The sequence below is a fragment of the Ruditapes philippinarum genome, unplaced genomic scaffold, assembly GCF_026571515.1.
Source record: "Ruditapes philippinarum isolate M1 unplaced genomic scaffold, ASM2657151v2 ctg18310_1_1_1_1, whole genome shotgun sequence".
Taxonomy (NCBI): domain Eukaryota; kingdom Metazoa; phylum Mollusca; class Bivalvia; order Venerida; family Veneridae; genus Ruditapes; species Ruditapes philippinarum.
In genome coordinates this window covers 1-17,874 of record NW_026860142.1, presented here as the reverse complement: position 1 = coordinate 17,874, position 17,874 = coordinate 1, and the positions used below count along the sequence as shown (strand labels likewise).

General features: G+C 34.8%; 1 protein-coding gene across 1 annotated transcript; it reads right to left on the bottom strand.

Annotated features, from left to right (window-relative positions):
* Window positions 1-310: 310 nt before the first annotated feature.
* Window positions 311-4,974, bottom strand: LOC132759023 (uncharacterized; the record flags this gene model as incomplete). Its single annotated transcript, XM_060750747.1, has 6 exons — window positions 4,871-4,974; window positions 3,285-3,380; window positions 2,432-2,487; window positions 1,904-1,960; window positions 1,554-1,674; window positions 311-514 (listed from the first exon to the last, which is right to left on the bottom strand). Coding segments are annotated over exons 1-6 (574 nt in total), but the record flags the coding sequence as incomplete, so codon positions are not given.
* Between the last annotated feature and the right edge of the window lie 12,900 nt (window positions 4,975-17,874).

Genomic DNA, 17,874 nt, shown 5'->3' with positions numbered 1-17,874 from the left:
AAAATGTACTAAGATATAAGGAAAAGTAAAAGTTTCAAGATTCAAGTAATATCTTACATATTATGTGCGATTATTTACTGATTTTTCAGTATTTACTATATTTCTACTGCGTTACTGTAAAGGCTATTTCAACATATTTTGACCACTTTTTGGTACTTTACGTGGTTTGTAAGTGTCATTGATAATGTGTAAATTGTTTCTTTTTTGGTTACTTCACAGTATAACACATTCAAATGCATTTCCAAAGTTTTCATGAAAATAAGCATGAATCTTGAGGCGTGCCGCTTTAAATCTTAACAAAAGAAAATACGAAAAAGGTGAAAAAAAAATATGAATGTTACCTCTGTTGTCAAAGCCAACAGTCTCCCTCCAATCAGTAATATCAGAACACAATATTGAGCAGACACTGGTACACTTAGATAACCAAGCAAAAATCCTGACATCATTCCATAAATCCACAGCGGTAGTACAAAGATGCCTGTTATTGCATATGCTCCAACTGGTGTTTTAAAACCTGAAATCCAAGAATAATCCATGGTAAAATACAGAAAAAATACTGATGGACACTCACTGATGTTGCTTTTACAAAGCTGGAAAAAACATGATCTTACAATGAGGAAAAGAAGAAAAATCAACTTTCAGCCTAAGTGACTTTAATAACCCAAATCAACTGGAAACCACACATAAATGATTCAATAAATACAATGTATATAAAATATCAGTTTAGAAATAATGGTACTATGACAAAAAGAAAGTGAGCTTATTATAGATAAACAGGTAACTAATAACTATAATTTGTTTGTTTGGCCATCACCTTTTTACAAATAGCTGGGAACTCCTGAGCACCTACCTTTGGCCATCACATTTTACAAATAGCTGGGAACTTCTGAGCACCTACCTTTGGCCATCACTATTTTACAAATAAAAATGTAACTTGGTACTTCTGAGCACCTACCTTTGGCCGTCACCACTTTACAAGTAGCTGGAAACCCCTGAGCACCTACCTTTGACCATCAACATTTTACAAATAGCTTGGAACCCCTGAGCACCTACCTTTGGCCATCACTATTTTACAAATAGCTTGGTACTCCTGAGCACCTACCTTTGGCCAACACCACTTTACAAGTAGCTGGAAACCCCTGAGCACCTACCTTTGACCATCACAATTTTACAAATAGCTGGGAACTTCTGAGCACCTACCTTAAATTTGGCCATCATCATTTTCAAATAGCTGAGAACTCTTGAGCTCCTACCTTTGGCCATCATCATTTTACAAATAGATGGGAAGGCCTGAACACCTACCTTTGGCCATCACCATTTTACAGACAGATGGGAACTAAAATCTGAGCACCTACCTTTGGCCATCATCATTTTCAAATAGATGGGAACTCCTGAGCACCTACCTTTGGCCATCACCATTTTCAAATAGCTGAGAACTCTTCAGCTCCTACCTTTGGCCATCATCATTTTACAAATAGATGGGAAGGCCTGAGCACCTACCTTTGGCCATCACCATTTTACAGATAGATGGGAACTAAAATCTGAGCACCTACCTTTGGCCATCACCAGCTTACAAATAGATGGGAACTCCTCATCAGGAATTTTCCAATTAGACCCTCTTGAGTGTGTACACACAAAGGTAAGCCATTCAATCATCATTACAAAATATCCCCACTGAAAAACAGAAACATGTATTGGGTTAGCTTAAAATTTAAACGTCACATGAACATTATGATTAAGGTCATCTTGCAATTTTATGGCGTTACTGCAGTAATAAAAGCATAAACAAACAACTAATGAAACACACTGATTACTCATATGCTAGCTGGATTGTATTTGAGCCAGAATGTATCTTAAACCAAGAATATATTTATTTGTAAATTCAATATAGTAGCTCACTTACTTTTGATATGAAGCACCACAATGCCCCTCTGCTGACCAGGTCAATTAAAACATCAAACTGAGGACAGAAAGCATAGTACTGTTTAGTAATAAACTTATAATCTGGTAAAAAAAAAATAAATGTAATGCAGTTCTGCTAGAAAAGGTTAATAAGAACACATTTACGTGGTTACGACCTTTAACCCTTAACAATAACCTGCTGGAACCGGCACAGAAAGTAAACCTTGATGTTTGCCGCCAGTTTTAAGTCAGGTCAGCAAATATATCTTTACAGTCTGAACAGGCCCTATACTGCTGGTAGTTTATAATTTTTATATTTATAATTGAGCATAAAATTTTGTAATTTACACTGTAAATATCTAGTGTAGAATAAATTTACTCTCTAGGCAACTGTATTACATGTTACTTTGTATTTTTTAGGCAACGGCATATGATTTTTTGGTAGGCCTACTTTTTAGGGAGCTGTATAACACTTTTTGGCAGATGAATCAATACTATTTTTAGTCAATCGTATAATGCAAACACTTACCCATGCACCAAATACAGAAGTTTGATTCAATTTTCTAGCTAGTATTCCATCCAAAGCTGAAAAAAGATTAAAGTTGTCTATTTTATTTACATGAATTTCTTAAGTCATCATTTCATAAAATTATCAACTAAGTTAAAGTTATAATAATCCATGCAACTTATATTACTTACAATATTATCACCACTACCTCTTTCTAAGCATATCTTTCAAGACTGTAACATGTTGGACAAAACTTTGGCTAACTTTAAAAATCACTCGGCCTAATTGCTAAATATTGTTGACTCAACGGATACTGAGATGTAAAACTCTTCTGTCAGTTAAGTGTGATAAAGATATCCAGCTTTAACTTTGAGTCAGTTTGCGAAATGAATTTAAGTAACATAAAATTAAACAAACCGAGAAGTTTGGAAAAGGGACATAACTGTGAAGGGTATAAAGCAGGTGTTCACAGGTGAAAGTCAAAATAAGTTTAAATGTCCCTTTATTATTTTAATTTAAAAATTTACTTTGCACTGACAATGAAAAACTCACATGGCCCAAGGACATTTGTGTATATATACAGGACATTTCTGTAAATATCCAGGACATTTCTGTAAATATCCATAGACAATTAACCTGTAATTTTCAGTTTATAAAAAGAAATTTGGCAGTCTTTTTATAATTAAGGAAGATTGATATTTTATCCTAAACATTTTCTGATATCAATTTTTGGTCAATTACCATTATAACAGTTATTCTTTTTATGAATATTTAGCCAATTCAACTCAACTAGAAAATGAAAAAACAAAGATATATCACTTCAATTAAACTTATCAAATAGGATTAAAGTTGATAAAAGAAAAGCTATTTTTACCATCTAATGCCACTGATACACCATACAAAATCAAGAAGTAGAGTGGTTTATCATAGTAGAATAAACTCGCAACCAGTAGCAAAATGCGCACATAGCCTGAAATAAAGCAACATGACATATTTGTATACACAAACCTTCAATCTTTGAAATAAAAATTTATCCTTGGCAGGAGCTGGCAATATACAGAAAAATATTCCGGGAGTTAAAATATTTCATGTCCCAGCATTAACATAGAATTCTAAGCTCTGTCTCAGTGAAAAGACATTAATTCTGATATTAATATTGAAAAGAAAAAAAATGTTAAGTGCAACTGACTACTAAGTCACAGTGTTTGAAATTAGCAGTAGTCCTATAGCCCCTGACTACTAAATTTCTCCTCGGGCTACCAACTTTTCAAAGTAACAAGTCCGGCCAGACTACTGTATTTTCAGAGGCAATATAAACAACTGTTTTGAACAAATGAATAGTGCTAGTGAAATGTCTTTTGGGCTATTGAATTTTCCAATCTGGTAGTCCGACCAGCCTAGTGGTTTCAAATCCGAATTTCTTACACTCCTAAGACTTAGGAAAGACATAAATTTTAATATTGATTATTGTAGGCTTATATATCTACATTAATTACATAATATTTTTAGACAGATTCAATTCCTTTGTGTAATAAATTAGTGCTGGCCCTTTGAAAATTAAATGACATTATTATAAACAAATTGTGTCTCAGCCAGATATAGTCTCAATGTTTCAACTGCAAGACAGACCAATTTTTCAAACTCATATTACATAGTCTGACTATCCTCTCCCTTACCAGTTCCTACCCTGATGTTTCCTCCCTGACTGTTCTCCCCCTATTTTGGAGGAGAACTGTTGGCATTTGTGCGATATTTGCAGACCGTTCTCCCCAATCTTATTCTTATTAATAGATTGGTATTAATACCTTTTGAAGTTTAATAAATGGGTATTGTCAATTATTAATTTATATAGAAGTTAGCGAAAAAAAGAAATTCTTTTTAGCACTGATTACTACACATTTTGCGCTAATCATTCTGGTCAATTTATTAAATTAGGCTTATGTTTCATTATCTTACATAAACTGCAGGGACTGCCTTTAGCGAGAAGTTGGGTATAAACTTCCCCGAAAATATTTTCACATCGCCCTATATGATCTGAAAAGTGAAATTTTCTGAGTCACCTAAAAATCTCTATTAAAAGTCTGACACGTATATATTTCACCACTCGATAAAACTGCCTAGAGTCAGATTTAATTGTGTAATCTGACGTAATTAGCACAAGCGATGATGCATGGACATAGCGACACTTGAAAACAGTTAATGTATTGTATATTTTGATATATAAGTGTATCAAAACAGTTAATATTTTATGACATAAGTAACCAGAACAGATCTTTATTAATAACCACTTTTAGTTTACCAGCTATTTAAACAAATGAATGGAGTTTTTTTTACTTATCACTAGATATTAATTAGGTGTAACTTACGAGTTAGTTTGAGGACGAATAGATGTTATATAAGAGCTACGTGTATCAAACTGAATACAAATCTGAAAACTATTTTAGATAATAATCAACAAACCAATTATATTTGGTACGTAAAACAAAACTTCATTTCCCATTTTTCGTTGATTTGTTTACACCATTTTCCTTCAGATGTTCTCTAGTGTAGGTAGTCTCCCTTTGATAAACAAAGTGACCGTGAAAATTATTTAATCCGGTAAGTTTTCAGTAAAATTTGAATTTGGATTTACCTGGAAGGCTTTTAATGATATATCTGTTAAGTTTGTTTATTAAACTTTATATCACTTAATTTTTAATAGGCCAGAAATAATCATTATGCACATAAATTGCACCTGTCATGTGTTTTCGCGATTTAGGGGCCCTTTCGGACCACGTATATTTCGGACCAAACATCGGACTGGATTTTTTAATGCAAAATATCAAGAATATAAGTATAATATAATATGTGATAGATATGTTAAAAAAGTGTTACAAAGTTTCTTATTGTTCAAATTTACCCGATGTTGGATCTAAATAAATGTCTAAAAAATTGTAAAGGCCCCTATTTATATTTAAAATCTACTATCATGGATTTATATTAGAGGGATTGGACTCTCCCGGTTAACCCTAATTAAAAATGCTTAAATATCTTGTCGCGCACCCGATAAAGGTACATGGATTGATAATTTACTGGCGCTAAGCGTAAATACCCGTTTGCAATGGATACCTACTTTACAAAATACCATACAGCTTTTCCATTTATTATCCGATTTTGGAAATTTAAAGTTTATTTTGAAGGAAAATACTTGTTTAATTCAAATATCTAAATTATTTTTTAAAGGTACAGTTTATCTGTCCGCAACGACCATTAAAAAAATAACTTGACGAAATCCGCGTTAAATTTACATTTTTTTATGTAAAAAGCAGGTATTTGAAATTTATTATTACGGTAACATAATAAATTCAATTTCAAAATAAAAAAAGAAGCTGATGTAAGTTTTTCACAGATGATAAAAGATGCAATATTTAAGATTTATCAATTGGGTTATGTAGTCAAATTTATTAACACACAATTGTTTTATGGGTAATGTATTGCGGGCTTTACAATTAGCTCAACATGTGAAGAAAATTTACTCATGTTTTTAGTACAAAATATTGCCGAGATTGTCAATTTTGCCATATTCATAGAATATTTAAATTTTATTTATCATTTATGTCATTGTTATTTTTTGTAAATCTGTTTTCAAATGTCAGTGCAGTGAAGTAGACAATCATCGTAACAGGAAAGTCCTCTTGTGTGGCTGTCTCGATTCCGGCCTTTTTAATGTCACTCCTATATTTTAATCTGTATATTTTAATTATTCTTTTTATTTGGATGCCAGTAGAAAGATATTTCTGATATTTTTTAATGTAACGCTAGAAAAACAATAAAAAATCTTTACAGTTTGAGTCAGTATTTTGCGAAATAAAAGTAACTTTTGATTATTTTTTACACATCGCTTAAATTTCTTTCAAGTTTAATTACTTTTGAAGGGGGGTAACTACCAGGTAACACTAATGATAATTGAGAAACTTTATTTTCAAACTTTCATTACCAGGTTACATGTGATAAATGCAACACGCAATCTTCAAAAACAAATAGAATTTGAATGTATATTTTGTATGTGCGCGGTCTTTAACTACAGTCCATGGTATGTATGGAAAGAAAATGATTCTGAAGAGGATATAATATAAATACAATGTAAATCTATTTTCTTTTTTAACATTTATAAATGAAATTGAAAATATACAATTAAATTTGTATAGTCCTTTCTTTGAAAAATAATGAAAATAAACATGTGACAAATAAATCATTTGACGTGAATTGTGAAGGATAACTATGAAAAAAATCTGTTTCAAAATAAAAAATAATATTATAAAACAGCTGTTCTGTATGCCAATAAAAGTTTCTTCCTTGCCAATCTAATGAATTTATCTATATATGAACGCTTGTCTAGAAAGATCTGAAAATAAATTAAATACGCTAATTAGAATATTTACTATATTTATACTAATATACAGGTAATCAAATAAAAAATGTACAAATCATTTGAAAATAATTCACAGAAATAAAGACAAATTTTAAACATGAATTTCTTTAAAAGTTTTTTAGCAATCAAGAAACATTTTTTTGCAATGCCACCATTAACCCTTGTAAAAAATAATTATCTTAATCTGAATCGCGGTAATAATTTGTGCTTGAAGTAAAGGGCGTAAAAGTGTAAAGAGTATGCCTATTGCCTATACAATAGAAGACGGCAGCAGCTACACTATGCTGTACTGATATAAATGTGTTTTTGCGTTACATGTGTAAGACATATGAAGTGTAGGAAATGACTAATGATTATGAAATAGTGTTGATAACGAATAAGAAAAATGAAATGACATCTACTAGTATTATCTATGACAATATTTTTTTCATTCTCAAGGTCAAGACAAAAAGATGTTTTTTCAAAAACTGAAGACTGGTTGTGGTGGATGCCTATGCAAACATCTCTTACAATATCCACAAAGCCAACAGTACAAATTTATTCAAGAAAGACAACTCATGCACAACACAAAAAATATTTTATATAGATTTAATATACAAGGGAGACAAGCAAGGAATATCAAGCAGTTAGTGCAATATTTTTCTACCAATCGACAAGTTTATGGTAGATTGTTGTTAAATGATATATCTAGAGCAAGACATCTTTGTCTGGGTGCAAAGAATGAATTTCATAGGTCAGTGCAATGTTGTGAAAGCCAACAAGAAAAAACAGGTATAGTTGTGTTATTTACCATTAACACTTGTCATATAAGCATTAAATTTGCAGAATTGTTCTGAAAGTTTCTATGAAAGACAAAAAAGATTCCCTTATTTTCTTTTCTTTTTTTTGCAGTATTTTTCACCATATTTCTACTGCGTTACTAACATAGTAAGCAATATTTCTGCATAGTTTGGACTTCTTTTTGGTAATTTACATGGGTTGTAAGTGCTGTTTACGATGTGAAAATTATTTTCTTTGTTCACTTCATAATATTTTACTGTTTAATACTTTTTAGCTCACCTGTCACAAAGTGACAGGGTGAGCTTTTGTGATCGCTTTTCGTCCGGCGTCCGTCCGTCCGGCGTCCGTAAACTTTTACTTTAAATGACATCTCCTCATAAACCACTAGGCCAATTTCATCCAAACTTCACAGGAATGTTCCTTTGGTGGTCACCTTTAAAAATTGTTCAAAGAATTTAATTCCATGCAGAATTCTGGTTGCCATGGCAACCAAAAGAAAAAACTTTAAATATCTTCTTTTAAAAAACCCTAAGAGCTAGAGCTTAGATATTTGGCATGAAACATCTTCTAGTGAGTGTCTACCAAGTTTGTTCAAATAAAAGCCCTGGGGTCAAAATTGGCCCCGTGCCAGGGGGTCATTGATTTTCCCTATATTCATATAGTAAAAACTTAAAAAATCTTCTTTTAAAGAACCCAAAGAGCTAGAGCTAAGATATTTAGCATGAAACATGTTCTAATGAGTGTCTACCAAGTTTGTTCAAATAAAAGCCCTGGGGTCAAAATTGGCCCCGCCCCAGGGGGTCATTGATTTTCCCAATATGCATATAGTAAAAACTTAAAAAATCTTCTTTTAAAGAACTCAAAGAGCTAGAGCTAAGATATTTAGCATGAAACATGTTCTAATGAGTGTCTACCAAGTTTGTTCAAATAAAAGCCCTGGGGTCAAAATTGGCCCCGCCCCGGGGGTCATTGATTTTCCTTATATGTGTATAGCAAAAACTTAAAAAATTTTCTCTGAAAAAACCCAAATAGCTAGAGTTGGGATATAAAGCATGAAACATCTTCTAGTGAGTGTCTACAAAGTTTGTTCAAATAAAAGACCTGGGGTCAAAATTGGCCCGCCCCGGGGGTCATTGATTTTCCTTATATGTGTATAGCCAAAACTTAAAATCTTCTTTGAAAAAACCCAAATAGCTAGAGTTTAGATATTAAGCATGAAACATCTTCTAGTAAGTGTCTACAAAGTTTGTTCAAATAAAAGCCCTGGGGTCAAAACTGGCCCCGCCCCAGGGGTGTCATTGTTTTTAACTATATGTGTATAGTAAAAACTTTAAAAAATCTTCTTTTAAAAAGCCCAATGAGCAAGAGCTTAGATGTTTAGCAAGAAACATCTTCTTATGGGTGTCTACCAAGTTTGTTCAAATAAAAGCCCTGGGGTCAAAATTGGCCCCGCCCCAGGGGGTCATTGATTTTCCCTATATGCATATAGTAAAAACTTAAAAAATCTTCTTTTAAAGAACTCAAAGAGCTAGAGCTAAGATATTTAGCATGAAACATGTTCTAATGAGTGTCTACCAAGTTTGTTCAAATAAAAGCCCTGGGGTCAAAATTGGCTCCGCCCCGGGGGTCATTGATTTTCCTTATATGTGTATAGCAAAATACTTAAAATCTTCTTTGAAAAACCCAAATAGCTAGAGTTTAGATATTAAGCATGAAACATCTTCTAGTGAGTGTCTACCAAGTTTGTTCAAATAAAAGCCCTGGGGTCAAAACCGGCCCCGCCCCAGGGGTGTCATTGTTTTTAACTATAATTTTATGTGTATAGTAAAAACTTAAAAAAATCTTCTTTTAAAAAGCCCAATGAGCTAGAGCTTAGATGTTTAGCATGAAACATCTTCTTATGGGTGGGGTGGGGGGCTATATACAGGTGAGCGACCTCAGGGCCATCATGGCCCTCTTGTTCAAAATTTTCATGAAAATAAGCATGAATCTTGAAACGTGCTGCTTTAAGATGCCCCAAAATTTTATACTTCAGAACGTGAGAAATTGAATGAGGAATACGTAAAGAGACTTAAAGAGACACAGACTAAGTACAAGGACAGGATAAGTCCTAAGCAAATTTTGATTGCAATAGCACTTATCTATGCTGTGGCCTATCTTTTTAAATCCAAACCTGATGGAAAAGGTTCCAAAAACTGGATGGTAAGTAACTTTAGTTATGCTGTATCATCACTCTTTCCGTGTGACTTTTTTTTTAGTCTAATTATAGTAACAATAACTGCTTATGATACCAGTTATAACATATACCTGTGTAACATATTTGTTGTAATGAGAAACTTGGGTTACTTTAATTTAGTCAGGCCAGCATGTCCATCTGTGGACACTAGTTGCCATAATGCCAAAAACTATGTTAACATTTGAGCCAGGCCAGCCTGTCTATCTGTGCACACTAGTTGCCATAATGCCAAAAACTACTTTAACATATGAGCCAGGCCAGTCTGTCTATCTGTGCACACTAGTTCTCATAATGACAAAAACTATGTAAACATATGAGCTAGGTCAGGCCTGTCTGTCCATCTGTGCACACTAGTTGCCATAATGCCAAAAACTACATTATTAAACATACGAGCCAGGCCAGTCTGTCTATCTGTGCACACTAGTTCTCATAATGACAAAAACTATGTTAACATATGAGCTAGGCCAGCCTGTCTATCTGTGCACACTAGTTCCCATAATGCCAAAAACTATGTTAACATATGAGCCAGGCCAGCCTGTCTATCTGTGTACACTAGTTCCCATAATGCCAAAAAACTATGTTAACATATGAGCCAGGCCAGCCTGTCTATCTGTGCACACTAGTTCCCATATTGCCAAAAACTACATTATTAAACATACACGAGCCAGGCCAGTCTGTCTATCTGTGCACACTAGTTCTCATAATGACAAAAACTATGTAAACATATGAGCTAGGTCAGGCCTGTCTGTCCATCTGTGCACACTAGTTGCCATAATGCCAAAAACTACATTATTAAACATATGAGCCAGGCCAGTCTGTCTATCTGTGCACACTAGTTGCCATATAATGCCAAAAAACTACTTTAACATATGAGCCAGGCCAGCCTGTCTATCTGTGCACACTAGTTGCCATAATGACAAAAACTACATGAACATATGAGCCAGGCCAGCCTGTCTATCTGTGCACACTAGTTGCCATAATGACAAAAACTACATGAACATATGAGCCAGGCCAGCCTGTCTATCTGTGCACACTAGTTGCCATAATGCCAAAAACTACATGAACATATGAGCCAGGCCAGCCTGTCTATCTTTGTACACTAGTTCCCATAATGCCAAAAACTATGTTAACATATGAGCCAGGCCAGCCTGTCTATCTGTGCACACTAGTTCTCATAATGACAAAAACTATGTTAACATATGAGCTAGGCCAGCCTGTCTATCTGTGCACACTAGTTGCGATAATGAAAAAACTATGTCAACATATGAGCTAGGCCAGCCTGTCTATCTGTGCACACTAGTTGCCATAATGCCAAAAAACTACATGAACATATGAGCCAGGCCAGCCTGTCTATTTGTGCACACTAGTTTGCCATAATGCCAAAAACTACATGAACATATGAGCCAGGCCAGCCTGTCTATCTGTGTACACTAGTTCCCATAATGCCAAAAACTATGCTCACATATGAGCCAGGCCAGCCTGTCTATCTGTGCACACTAGTTCTCATAATGACAAAAACTATGTTAACATATGAGCTAGGCCAGCCTGTCTATCTGTGCACACTAGTTGCGATAATGACAAAAACTACATGAACATATGAGCCAGGCCAGCCTGTCTATCTGTGCACACTAGTTGCCATAATGCAAAAACTACATGAACATATGAGCAGGCCAGCCTGTCTATCTGTGCACACTAGTTGCCATAATGCCAAAAACTACATGAACATATGAGCCAGGCCAGCCTGTCTATCTGTGCACACTAGTTGCCATAATGCCAAAAACTACATGAACATATGAGCTAGGCCAGCCTGTCTATCTGTGCACACTATTACCATAATGCCAAAAACTACATGAACATATGAGCCAGGCCAGTCTGTCTATCTGTGCACACTAGTTCTCATAATGCCAAAAACTACATGAACATATGAGCTAGGCCAGTCTGTCTATCTTTGCACACTAGTTCCATAATGCCAAAAACTATGTTAACATATGAGCCAGGCCAGCCTGTCTATCTGTGCACACTAGTTGCCATAATGCCAAAAACTACATTAACATATGAGCCAGGCCAGCCTGTCTATCTGTGCACACTAGTTGCCATAATGCCAAAAACTACATTAACATATGAGCCAGGCCAGCCTGTCTATCTGTGCACACTAGTTCTCATAATGACAAAAACTATGTTAACATATGAGCTAGGCCAGGCCTGTCTGTCTGTGCACACTAGTTCCCATAATGCCAAAAACTATGTTAACATATGAGCCAGGCCAGGCCAGGCCTGTCTGTCTGTGCACACTAGTTGCCATAATGCCAAAAACTATGTTAACATATGAGCCAGGCCAGGCCTGTCTGTCTGTGCACACTAGTTCCCATAATGCCAAAAAACTATGTTAACATATGAGCCAGGCCAGGCCTGTCTGTCTGTGCACACTAGTTCTCATAATGACAAAAACTATGTTAACATATGAGCTAGGCCAGGCCTGTCTGTCTGTGCACACTAGTTGCCATAATGACAAAAAATATGTAAACATATGAGCTAGGCCAGGCCTGTCTATCTGTGCACACTAGTTGCCAACATTATATAGCAAGGCCAGCCTGTCGAGCTGTGCTAACTAGTTTTAACAACAACAAACATATTTTACTAGTAAATCACCAGGCCAGTCTGTCCATATGTGTACACTTTTGGTAATTATGACAGATTTATGTCACCCGGATATAGCCAGGTCTGCTTATCCATCTTTGCACGCTAGTTGGCCGTAGTTGTGAATGTTGAACAAAAAGCATTCGTAAGTATAGAGCCAGTCCTGTTTGTCCACTTTTTCACTGTATTTGCAGTAATTACAAACATTAGTTATAGGGTTTATGCCCCTTCATTAGTCAGTTTAATCAATAGGATGTACAGAAACATTGGAAATTACTGTACATATTGGGTGCATTAGTTAGGTTTTACGCAAATATAAAATGGCTGCGAAGGAATAGTCAGCTGTGCAATGCATACCAAAGAGCCGGATAAAATGCTACTTACAACCAGACTTCCCAAAAATTAAAAAAAAGTGTCAGACATTCGGTCTGACAAACCATGAAATTCTGTCAGACCAAAACGAAATCTGTCAGACTGAATAAAATTAATCAAAATCAAAGGAAAATTTGTGTTTGTATTTCTTAGACACTTTTGGGTTTTAATTTTTTCACCGTTAATATCGGCACAGTTCGTACAGCGCAATTTAACCTCCTCCCTGTTGTACACCAACGATTCAAGGTCCTGCTTCCATTTTTCATTTAATTTGTCTCAGGTCTATTCTTTTCATCCTGTTACTGCTGTTCTGCGTGCTACTCTGATATAGTTTTTTTAAATGACGCCACATTGTATACATGCGACTTGGATAAAAGCCGGACAGTCGGACCGATCCGGAATAAAAAATCATCGGACCTGATCAAAATCTATCGGACCGACGTATTTCGGCAAGTCTGTATAACACGAATGTTCCATTATGTCCGTACTAGTTGTACTTGTTTTATTCTGTGACAGGACAAGTACACTTCAGTCAATGTGCCAGGAATCTGACACCATTGTGTCTTAATTATGTATAGACAGTGTTGCTCGTGGTGGTTTATCATAATGTCTTGAAGATTAATTAATTATATCCTGATTAAAGGATATATAAACTTTTAATAAGCAAAGGACCAATGATAAAACATCAAATTTGAGCATAGACATTTAAAAGGCATCAGACCCGTTACCAAATCTAACCAAAATAAAACAGCACACATCCTTTCACTTTATAAAAGGCAGCTATTTAAGTTTTGGAAACCTGAACTATGTCCAAACAGCAGTATCCAAATCCTCTCAAAAGAAAAAATACAAAACTTAAAAATTTCTTCAAAACGAACTAGTTTCCTAGTTTCCAAAAGTCAACAAATGGATATATTGAAAAATTCAGATGTTTTATGACAGTGCAATGGAAAAGCTCGACACCGATACGTTTTGTCCAAATGCAAAACAGTTCCCCTTTAGGCGTGTTTACGCATGATTTTATTTTAGCCTGGTTCCACAATATTAAATCTCAGTAAACTACATACAGTTGCACAGTCCATTATTTGTAAATGGAGATAAGAAAACATTGTCTTTTCATTTGAAGAAAATGTAAATAAAAATGGTTTGCAACAAAGCAAAAAATTCAAATTGGTCATGAAGTGATGTATGTGAATGTTTTTATGTACTTGTGTTTTTATTGATGACTCGCAAAATAAATTGTGTCATTCCACAGTTAATCATGCATCTTAATCAAAATCATATAAAACAAGGCTGCTTTGCAGCTGATAAACAGTGCATATGCATCTTAATCAAAATCATATAAAACAAGGCTGCTTTGCAGCTGATAAACAGTGCATATTGGGTATCACAGAACATATTGGGTTTATTTCACAAGTCATAAAATATTACCAATGCACTATCAGCATTTGCATCATGTGATGTTCCTTTAGGAATGATTATTGGATCCAATCTTATCAATTTTTCACTTCCAGAGTCCAAAGTATCCATATCCAATCCATATTACACCCCATATAGCCTTGTTTTTACAGTCCAAAATATCTTTTATCAATTGCATATCATACTCTATCTAGCCCTGTTTTCACTTTGAGACTACAAAATCCATATCAAATTTTTAATGTAATTGAAGTTCTGTCAAAAAATGTTGGCGTGAAATAAAGAGGTCATAAATTGTTGAGAACAATTACTGATTATATTCGACACAGCTGTAAAACTTTTATCAGACTCGGCTAGCTTCTCATCCAATATGGTTTAAATTAATCTTGATATTTTTTTTAAAAAAAACCACAAAAAAACAAAGCAATTCTACTGTTATGGAAAGAAATGAACCAGAACTATAATTTAAATGTTTTATAGAAAAGCAAAATAACAAAAATGTGAAGAAAAATAATGACACCTGATGAAGTCAGAAGTTGTTTTTTTTGTATACAGAAGATGATTGAAATGGGTATGCCGGTCCTTTCTAATACAGCAGCAAAAGGGGTGCCAAATATGAACCATGTTCTTTCACTCATGGTATTAGACCCCTGATGATTTGAGTATTTGATAAGTGAATTGTGATATAAAATAATGTTATATTTTATTGTTATGAAGAAACCTTGATAATTAATTATTTTCATTGTTTGAACTGCCTCTGGACTTCAAGTGCCTCATGGGTTATGTACTAGATGCAAAATACTAAAGGGTTGAAACCCATTTGAATCAGAAGGTAGATGAGTATAAAGATAATCTATTAACCCATTACCTGCTGAATTTCTTAAATAGACTAGTCCACCTCCCATTTTTGGAACTGTTTTTTTAGCTCACCTGTCACAAAGTGACAGGGTGAGCTTTTGTGATCGCTTTTCGTCCGGCGTCCGTCCGTCCGTCGTCCGTCCGTCGTCCGTCAGTCCGTAAACTTTCACTTTAAATGACATCTCCTCATAAACCACTAAGCCAATTTCATCCAAACTTCACAGGAATGTTCCTTTGGTGGTCACCTTTAAAAATTGTTCAAAGAATTTAATTCCATGCAGAACTCTGGTTGCCATGGCAACCGAAAGAAAAAACTTTAAATATCTTCTTTTAAAAAACCATAAGAGCTAGAGCTTAGATATTTGGCATGAAACATCTTCTAGTGAGTGTCTACCAAGTTTGTTCAAATAAAAGCCCTGGGGTCAAAATTGGCCCCGCCCCGGGGGGGTCATTGATTTTCCCTATATGCATATAGTAAAAAATTAAAAAATCTTCTTTTAAAGAACCCAAAGAGCTAGAGCTAAGATATTTAGCATGAAACATGTTCTAATGGGTGTCTACCAAGTTTGTTCAAATAAAAGCCCTGGGGTCAAAATTGGCCCCGCCCCGGGGGGGTCATTGATTTTCCCTATATGCATATAGTAAAAAATTAAAAAATCTTCTTTTAAAGAACCCAAAGAGCTAGAGCTAAGATATTTAGCATGAAACATGTTCTAATGGGTGTCTACCAAGTTTGTTCAAATAAAAGCCCTGGGGTCAAAATTGGCCCCGCCCCGTGGGGTCATTGATTTTCCCAATATGCATATAGTAAAAACTTAAAAAATCTTCTTTTAAAGAACTCAAAGAGCTATGGCTAAGATATTGAGCATCAAACATGTTCTAATAGGTGTTTACCAAGTTTGTTCAAATAAAAGCCCTGGGGTCAAAATTGGCCCCGCCCCAGGGGTCATTGATTTTCCCTATGTGCATATAGTAAAAACTTAAAAAATCTTCTTTTAAAGAACCAAAAGAGTTAGAGCTAAGATATTTAGCATGAAACATGTTCTAATAAGTGTCTACCAAGTTTGTTCAAATAAAAGCCCTGGGGTCAAAATTGGCCCCGCCCCGGGGGGTCATTGATTTTCCCTATATGCATATAGTAAAAACTTAAAAATCTTCTTTTAAAGAACTCAAAGAGCTATGGGTAAGATATGTAGCATCAAACATGTTCTAATAGGTGTTTACCAAGTTTGTTCAAATAAAAGCTCTGGGTCAAAATTGGCACCGCCCCGGGGGTCATTGATTTTCCTTATATGTGTATAGCAAAAACTTAAAAAAACTTCTTTGAAAAAACCCAAATAGCGAGAGTTAAAATATGAAGCATGAAACATCTTTTAGTGAGTGACTACAAAGTTTGTTCAAATAAAAGACCAGGGGTCAAAATTGGCCCCGCCCCGGGGGTCATTGATTTTCTTTATATGTGTATAGCAAAAACTTAAAATCTTCTTTGGAAAAACCCAAATAGCTAGAGTTTAGATATTAAGCATGAAACATCTTCTAGTAAGTGTCTACAAAGTTTGTTCAAATAAAAGCACTGGGGTCAAAACTGGCCCGGCCCCAGGGGTGTCATTGCTTTTAACTATATGTGTATGGTAAAAACTTTAAAAAAATCTTTTTTTAAAAAGCCCAATGAGCTAGAGCTTAGATGTTTAGCATGAAATATTTTCTTATGGGTGTCTACCAAGTTTGCAACGTTTGGGGGGGTGGGGGTTGGGGGGGCCTATATACAGGTGAGCGACCTCAGGGCCATCATGGCCCTCTTGTTTTGGTAATATCAGGGCTTTTTTCAAAGGTTGGGGGATCAAATAAGCCCTGTCCTTAATTTTTGGGGCAAATTATATGGTATATTTTGCAAAGGGGAAGAAAAAACTTGATGTAGATTCATTTTTGGGGGGAAAACTGCATGATTTTAAAGAATTTTTCTTTGGGGAGGCCGCCCTTTAAAGGTGGACACATGTAAAATTTTAATTTCTTCATTTTGAATTTTTCATTTATTAATCTGTTAATGTCCTCAAAAAGTATACACTAGGCTGTCACAGGCACAAAACTTTTCTCCTTATACAGAATAAAATGGTAATTTCCTAACTTGACCCACATGGGTCAGGTTAAAGCGTTAAGATTTCACAATAGTTGTTACATTGGAAACGTTAAAGAACATGTCAAATGAATGATTTAAGTTTGTTTCAATCATACTATATCCATATTATTTGTTATTGTAACTTCCAGGGTTTGTTTAAGTAACAAGTAAGTTTTAAAACTACTCAGTGATTCTGTCGGCGTCTAAATTTCATTCAACATATATACATGTAGATATATTTACGATTTAAACCCAAAATATATCGAATTTTTACAGAAATTCATGCTGGGACTTTTACCAAAATGTCATTTTAGCATGATTTGAGTACATAAGATAATTTTGATATTTCTGTCATTAATTTGCCTGAGTATCCCTTTAAATCAGCCCCTGCTATAGAAGGAAAAAATGCCTTGGGAAATCAAGATGAAAATTTTGTAGTTAAGGTCAGCCAGCAGTATAGAGCCTTGTCAGACTGTACATATATTCAGGCTAGCCTGGCTGTATACTGGTAGGAATACTGGTAGGAAAGGCATATCACTTTCATTTTCAGGAGGTTTGAAGAGTTAATATCTGACCAAAATATGTGATATTTGGTTACAGCACTGAGCAGGGTAAATGTTAAGAGAAAATGATCACTA